Source organism: Etheostoma cragini, chromosome 22 (assembly GCF_013103735.1).
Source record: "Etheostoma cragini isolate CJK2018 chromosome 22, CSU_Ecrag_1.0, whole genome shotgun sequence".
NCBI lineage: Eukaryota > Metazoa > Chordata > Actinopteri > Perciformes > Percidae > Etheostoma > Etheostoma cragini.
The window spans coordinates 21,131,728-21,139,763 of record NC_048428.1 but is presented as its reverse complement, the minus strand read 5'-3'; the positions used below and the strand labels follow the sequence as shown (position 1 = coordinate 21,139,763).

The 8,036-nt window shown below is 36.5% G+C and overlaps 2 protein-coding genes across 6 annotated transcripts in view; both read right to left on the bottom strand.

The window, feature by feature from the left end:
- irf9 (interferon regulatory factor 9) overlaps window positions 1-2,566 on the bottom strand; it is a 13,676-nt gene extending 11,110 nt beyond the window's left edge. For 3 of the 4 annotated variants that reach the window (XM_034862381.1, XM_034862384.1, XM_034862383.1), the window contains exons 1-4: window positions 2,468-2,566; window positions 1,981-2,043; window positions 806-928; window positions 535-715 (exon numbers count right to left, since the gene is read on the bottom strand). In XM_034862381.1, coding sequence (XP_034718272.1) covers window positions 535-715; window positions 806-928; window positions 1,981-2,037 — 361 coding nt within the window. In that variant the 5' untranslated portion in view covers window positions 2,038-2,043; window positions 2,468-2,566. Of the gene's footprint in view, window positions 1-534; window positions 716-805; window positions 929-1,980; window positions 2,051-2,467 lie in introns of all 4 variants that reach the window. The other variant, XM_034862382.1, reaches the window with a different exon arrangement.
- Window positions 2,567-4,537: 1,971 nt separating this feature from the next.
- LOC117938319 (E3 ubiquitin-protein ligase RNF31-like) overlaps window positions 4,538-8,036 on the bottom strand; it is a 39,064-nt gene continuing 35,565 nt past the window's right edge. For both annotated transcript variants that reach the window (XM_034862857.1, XM_034862856.1), the window contains 2 exons: window positions 6,677-6,842; window positions 4,538-4,681 (listed from right to left, as the gene is read on the bottom strand). In XM_034862857.1, coding sequence (XP_034718748.1) covers window positions 4,634-4,681; window positions 6,677-6,842 — 214 coding nt within the window. In that variant the 3' untranslated portion in view covers window positions 4,538-4,633. The remainder of the gene's footprint in view (window positions 4,682-6,676; window positions 6,843-8,036) is intronic.

Sequence of the window (8,036 nt, the reverse complement as noted above, 5' to 3'; positions counted from 1 at the left end):
AAATCATAACTGGGTTGTCTCTTTCTGCATGCTAATTAGGGCTGGACAATAGGGAGAAATTCAAATATCATAATGTTCTTGACAAAATACTTTGACATTGATTTTGCGGCGATATTCTAGGCTTGACATATTGGTGCTTTAATAATATCTTCACACTTGAATTTTCGATAAATAATCATCATTTTAGATAAATAATCATCAGTAATGTGGACATAATGTCTAAGGAAAAGCCAAATAATAGAACAGTCTGGTACATTCAGAAAAGAACATCACTTTACTGTAAAGCAGCCTTTAAAACCAGGAAAAGACGACACTTATGTCATATCACAATATTAAGAATAACCTAGTCTTATATCACAATATCAATATAATATCAAAATATTGCCCAGCCCTAATGCAAATGTCTTTATTTAGGCAAATTGTCATTATTATTATTGAATATATCTGCTATATTATTCCAAACTTCCTGCTGATTTTAACCCTTCCACGTGTTTCTGAGTGTTTCCTTTTCTTTTCTAGGATCTAGGCTCTCACCCTGCTCGCTGATGGGGACCAGGCGGTAGACCTTGTAGGGCTCGGAGATGTCCAGCTGGGCTCGCTCCATCTCCTCGCTGAACTCCGGACTCTTGTTGAGGGCGCAGCGCAGACGGGTCTTCCAGGACGCCGGGTTGTCCTGACCCCCGTCTGTCAGCTTGCCTTTGAACTCCGCCCACGCCTGCGGGGGACAGAGGACAGAGGACAGAGGACGGTCAAACCCACGGCCCTTCTTCAGAGACTCTCAGTGATTTGAGAAATGCGTCGTGACCTTGAAGATGGCGGCGTCCTCGTCCTTACGGAAGTCCTGTTTCCCGGCGTGTTTCCACGGGATGCGGAACATAGTTTTGGCCTCGTCGTCCCAGACCAGGCCCGGGTACTTCCCACTGTTGACCTGCAACAGCCAAGACACGCGGAACCAGTTCAGATCCTCACTAAGGTTTCTATAAAATACACCTTATATATATATATATATATATATATATATATATATGTGTATATATATACATACAGTGGCCTGAATAAGTTGGACACCCAGGCTAAAGTTGATTAAAAACAGGAATAAAAAAAAACATCTTTTGAAAATTGATCTTAATGCCTTAGTTAAAAAATAAATTGGAAAATCCAACCGTTTAAGGACACCAATATTCTTTGTGAATTAATAATATATTGTAAATGAATAAATGTTCTTCCTTTAAAATACAGGGGGCATGAGTATACCTTATACATAAGAATATTTTCTTGTTTCTTCTTTCCTCTGTGACAGTAAACTGAATATCTTTGAGTTGTGGACATAACGAGACGTTTGAGGACGTCATCGCTGGCTTTTGGGAAATACTGATCCTCATTTTCCACCATTTTCTGACATTTTAGAGACCAAACAACTAATCGATTAATCGAGAAAACAATTGGCAGATTAACAATAAAGAGAGTGGTGGTTCAACAGACTCGCCACAGTTTGACGGCTCACACCACGCTCAACAACAAACTCAAAACATTATTAGATTGTTTGTTTACATCAACAAAATGTGCAAATTATAAGAATATGCAGCAACTTTTCTGCTGTTAAAAAAACAACAACCTGGATTTTAAATCAATGTGACCTCTCAAAGCTCGATTAATCGTGAAATCAACAGATTAACCGAGAATGGAGATGATCGTTGGTTCGCAGCTCTAAATACATTTTACTGGGTAAACTTTTACTGAAGTATGGAGTATTTCAAGCATAGTATTAGTACTAAAGATCTGAATGTTTTCTCCACTCAATAGTCAGGTTTTTGTTTAATTTCAGAGGCCATTCTGTCTCTTTCCCTTTCCTTCTCCCCCCTCCCTTTCGATCTTCCTCCACACACACACACACACACACACACACACACACACACACACACACACACACACACACACACACACACACACACACACACACACACACACACACACAGTCACCTGTTCGACGATCCAGGAGCACAGTCTGCGAGTGGAGCGCATTCTCCCGGCTGCCATGACTCTCTGAAGAATTAATTAAATAATGAATGAAATCACACAAACAAGAAACAAACAACCCACCATCAGATGCATGTCCCGACATGTCCCGCCCCCGGCCTCCCTTTACAATAACACTTCACATAATAATATAATAGGTATTTAAAACAATGCTAATAAAAACATTAAAAAAAACATCTAAAAGTCGACTTTATTTGATGCAGATGTCGGTTAATGACTCGTGTGTGCAGTTAAATCTTAAAGACGTCGAACAGATCTCACACACAACTAACTCCTCTTCTAAAACAGCTCGTTATTTTTAATGTAGTCTGGTTAGGGAAGACTAAACAACTGCTCTCGCCTGGTGCTATATATATATATAAATATAGAAGTATATTAAATATAGACCCTAAGTTGCTTTATTAAGGAAGTAGAGTTGAGTTTCGTTTACCTCGGTTGCGTTTCCTCCGCGGTGCCTCCGGACTGTGAGTGTCTGCGGTCCGGACGCCTCTGCTCCTCCGCCGCCTCGCAGCCTCCAGCAGAGACGCTCCTTTTCCCAGAAACCACGTGACTTTAAAGAAAGCATCCGCGTGGCGGCCGCCAGGTGGCGGTGTCGTCCTGACAACACGAGTTCAACAACTTAGGTGTTTTTTTTTTTCTGGGTCTAAATGTGAGTTGTTGTTTTTCAACATGTGTCACTTTTCTCGGCGGCTGTTGTCGTTTTTTTTCGTCACATTTTGTCACATTTTTGTCGCTTTTTACAATGTTTCTGTAGATCTTTTTCTCTACCTTTACTGCATAAAGCTGAGAATACTGCTGTATTATAATAATAATAATAATGATAACGATAATAATCGTAATGTATACTTTAATAATCACGCAATTACACTGTTTGTAAACTTACCTAGCTACTGTATGCTCTGCTTCTGACTGGCTAGTAGTCCTTACCTAGGTACTGTCAGGGCCCTCATGCCCTGCTCCCGACTGGCTAGTAGTCCTTACCTAGGTACTGTCAGGGCCCTCATGCTCTGCTCCCGACTGGCTAGTAGTCCTTACCTAGGTACTGTCAGGGCCCTCATACTCTGCTCCTGACTGGCTAGTAGTCTTTACCTAGGTACTGCGAATATTTGACTCCCAACAAAGACGGGACAGAGGTGTGATGCCTCACTCGGTAACTAAAACGGAGAGCTCAACACCATGTAAACCTGTTCTGATATAACCTCAATATAAAATTATGGACCTCAAAATGACCATAAAATGAGCACTTTAACATAGATTTCATATTTTTTAACTATAGTCAATACATGTTTAGTGAAGTATTGTTTTAACTCAATTGAGATACTAATTCATACCAACTATTACTCTGAATGGAAATAAGATGCCAGTGTATACTTCATATCTGAATACTTCTAATCTGAATTAGGCCTTTCATTTCAAGGTATTCATTTATCCTGACTAATACAGTCTATTTAATGATTAAAGTGTAGTTTTTGTATAGTTCCTCAAACACTTAATATCAATCCCTATGATGTTACCATTATTTCTTGAATGTTATTCTCAGAGATTTTGTGTAAGTCAAACAGCTGATGTGTACTGTTGAAATCTGACCTTGTTAAATGTACTTGTTTTTCTAGGATCTTATACTTGAGTATCCGGGCCAGAACACACTGAAAACCAGATTTTAAGGTAAGGTTACACTTGAAGCTGATGAAACTATTTAACTAACTTGTTGTATGTCAAATCTATTCTGCAAAGTCAATATTAACAGTAAATGTCAAGCTAATGAAGGACAAAAAAAGCCCTTTTTACTTTAAGTGTTGTAAATTGAAAAGTAGAACAGTACAAAGTAGAAAGTGGAAATACTATCTTCTTAAGTAGGACTACAGTACTTAGATACATTTCTCCACCGCTCCATGTAGTATAAAGTGTGTACATCAGCAAGTATTACAAAGTTAATGTTTTTCACAAAACTTTTAATTAACTTAAATGTGACATAAAATGATGTAATGATTTCACCCTGCCCAAAAAACTACGACGGGTCAAAGTAAATCAATAAATCCACATTTCAAAATCGGCATTATTATTTATTGATGACAGCAGGAAATCAGCAGAAAATCTAGTCCCATTTTTATAATTTCCTTAATATTGCTTCATTGTTTTTTTTTAGATCTATTTTAACATACATTCCCAAAAAGAGGCTTTCTTCTTTCAAATGCTAAAAATGCATTAAACATAATTTTTGCACAAGATCCAACTCGAATGATTTCCTTCTTGAAGTGTTTTGAAAGTTGAATGTGTCGGAGCTTAAACTGAGATGAAAAACACAAAGAAAAACTGATTCATCCCTTCATCATCAGTTCATTATGATGATCAACAAGGAAAGAAGAAGCTTCAAATGTGAAAAATACAAAAACAGACGTTTACGACCAGAAAGACAAATCCAACCCAGCTGCCCCGCTGAGTCAGCGCTGAGTCACAGGATGGGAACCAAAAATCACTCTGCAGAGGATTAGAGATGATTTAAACAGCCTGTAATCAGTTGGAGATGCATCTGAATCCTTGGTGAAGAAGAGATGATGGACAGATTTTACGGGGATTTCGGTGGTGGGAAACTCTTTTATTTGTTTCGAGGAACTTTTTCTCCAAGCGGCACCTCCATCAGTTTCTGTGGGTTAAAAAAAAAGAAAAACAAAAACAGATTTTAACCCTTGTGTTGACCCGCTTCAAAGTGTTTTATATTATATATCAGAAATATTAGATTTCTTTCAACCGAATTGCCCAAAAAAATAACATAGATTATTCCATACAACATTCTTCAAGTAACATTAATGATTACTTTCATTGAATTTTTTCGGGGTGATTTATTTAATCTTATAGCATTTTAGTTTTTTTTTTTTATGGTTTCAAAACAGGATCCAGACTAAACTTTGACATCTACCCATCTGAGATCCACTCAGCATCCTCTGATCTTGGCTATTAGTCAAAATAATTCATAATTTCTGCCTTTTTAAGTAATAACGTATGTATAATTTAATATAAATTAGGTTTGTTGACCATGAATTCCAAGAATAAGTGTAAAAACTGTTAAGAGCTGCAAAAAGTGACAAATAATGAGAAAAAAATGACAAAAACATCAGAAAAGCACAAAAATAAAATAAATTTTGACCTGGAAGGACAAGTTCATTGTTAATGGGAAGACAACAAAAGGGTTACATTCTATATCTTAAACATTCAAGACAAATTATACATTTTAATTCAAAAGCTATTTGTAAGGAGCATATTATTTAAAGAGTTATGTTTGAACATGCAGTACAGAAGAAGTTCATATGTACTCATGGTACCTACAGGTATCATACACTTTAAATGTTTTTAAAACATTTAAGACAAACTTTAAGCAAATTGATGACAAAAGATAAGGATTAGTAGACATATTGTTGTTAAAAGTGAGTTAGATGTCTCTACATTAACAGGAAGTGGAAGTATAAAGACAGTGTTGCGTTCAGCGGCAGGTTTAAAGATTTGTAGCATCACAAAAAGAAGTTAAAAGATGGATAAATGGAATTAGATCAAATGTCAGCGGTAATAAAGAACTCACAAATGAAAATTTAATTTGAATATTTAACAGAATTGAAGTTTTTAAGGACCTGGAGACACCGTGTGTACTGTTAACGGACATGACTACTTACTGCTTTATGGATAATGTTCAGTGCAACTCGCCTGTTACATTAAAAATGTAATATATCTTTTCTTTTGAAGGTCCCATGAAAAGCAAAGATTCTGAACCACATTTAAAACCAGGATTTTCTGCAACTTGGACGTAATAATTGAACACCTGCCCTGGACCACCAGTGCCTTGCTAAAGAGCATCTCTATGGTGAGAGGGAAGGTTCTTTGCAGCCAGTGTGGTAAGTCAAACCAGTAACTCTCCCATCCTCATTCATTTTAGAAACTATTTTCCCAGCTAAATATCTGGCCTTAACCTTGTGTTGTCTTCCCGTTAACCATGAACTCATCCTTACAGGTTAAAATTGAAAATGAATATTTTTTGTTTTGCTTTTCCGATGTTTTTCTCGCCTTTTTTCTGATTTATTTGTCACTTTTTTCATGCTCCGGGTGCTTTAAAAAAGAAAAACTGAGCTGGTTTAATAATATGTTTTACACTTATTCTTGGAATTCATGGCCAACAAACCTAATTTTTATCAAATTATCCATAGGTTTGTTAGTTAAAAAGACAGAAATCATTAATTATTTTGACTAATAGTTAAGATCAGAGGATGTTGAGTGGATCTCAGATGGGTAGATGTCAAAGTTTAGTCCGGATACTGTTTTGAAACCAATAAAAGAAAATATTTCAAATGCTATAAGATTAATTAAGACACCCCAAAAATTCAATGAAAGTAATCATTAATTTTACCTGAAGAATGTTGTATGGAATCATCCATGTTTGTTTGGGGACAATTTGGTTGAAAGAAATCCATATCTTGCTGGAGTATCCCCTGACCCTGACAAGACCCTGACCCTCACCATGACCCTTGTCCTTGACCCTGACAAGACCCTGACCCTCACCATGACCCTTGTCCCTGACCCTGACAAGACCCTGACCCTCACCATGACCCTTGTCCTTGACCCTGACCCTGACATCCGGAGACACGTTTCTCACCTTGAGCAGCCGAGCATGGTAGGAGGTATCGTCGTCGGTCTCTGGTCTCTGGGTGTCCACCAGGTACCTCTCACAGGCCCGGATCAGCTCGTTGGGCTCGTAGAGCAGAGCGGGGTCCAGGGAGTGAGCGTTTATCAGACTCACCAGGTACTCCCTGTAGTGCTTCCTGCAGGAACAAAGAGCTTTCGTTTCAGACTTGACACTGAAATGTGTTGGGATTATCAAGAAATACGAGTGATTGTGGAGTTCTGACACATGTATGTATGATAAGATAATTCAACTCCACCTGTCTCCTAAAGTTGCTCCCTAAATGTCTGAAGACTGATAATAAAAAAAATGAAGTTGTTTTTAGGAATGTTGTATTAGAATATAGGATCCAAGAGATTTAGTCCTTTTCACGTCAAGGGCAGTGGTGGAATGTAACAAAGTGCATTTACTCCACTGTACATTTTTAGTATCATAGTATAGTTTGTCAAAAAAGTCACCAATAAAGTAATAGTCTAAAAAAAGTCACAAGTAATAGTATAGCATGTTGGAAAAGTCATAGAATAGCATGTCGAAAAAAAGTCATAGTATAGTATGTTGACAAAAGTGATAGTATAGTATGTAAAAAAAATCATAGTACAGTTTGTCAAAAAAGTAATAGTATAGCATGTCGAAAAATGTCATAGTATAGTGTGTTGACAAAAAAATCATAGTACAGTTTGTCAAAAAAGTCACAAAAAGTAATAGTATAGCATGTCGAAAAAAGTCAGTATAGCATGTTGAAAAAAAGTCACCAAAAAAGTAATAGAATAGCATGTCGAAAAAAAGTCATAGACTAGCATGTTGAAAAAAAGTGATATTATAGTATGGTGAAAAAAGTGATAGTATAGCATGTCGAAAAGAAGTCACTAAAGAAATAATAGTGTAGCATGTCGAAAAAAGTAATAGTATAGCATGTCGAAAAAGTCATAGTATAGTATGTTGAAAAAAAGTCCTAGTATAGTGTGTTGAAAAAAAAAAATCATAGTATAGTTTGTCAAAAAAGTCACCAAAAAAGTAATAGTATAGCGTGTCAAAAAAATTAGTAGTATAGCATGTCGAAAAAGGTAATAGTATAGCATGTCGAAAAAAGTCATAGTATAGCATGTCGAAAAAAAGTCATAGTATAGCATGTCGAAAAAAGTCATAGTATAGTATGTGGAAAAAAAATCATAGTATAGTTTGTCAAAAAAGCAATAGTACAGCATGTCAAAAAAAGTCATAGTATAGTGTGTCAAAAAAAAATCATAGTATAGCATGTCAAAACAATTAGTAGTATAGCATGTCGAAAAAGGTCATAGTATAGCATGTCGAAAAAAAGTCATAGTATAGTATG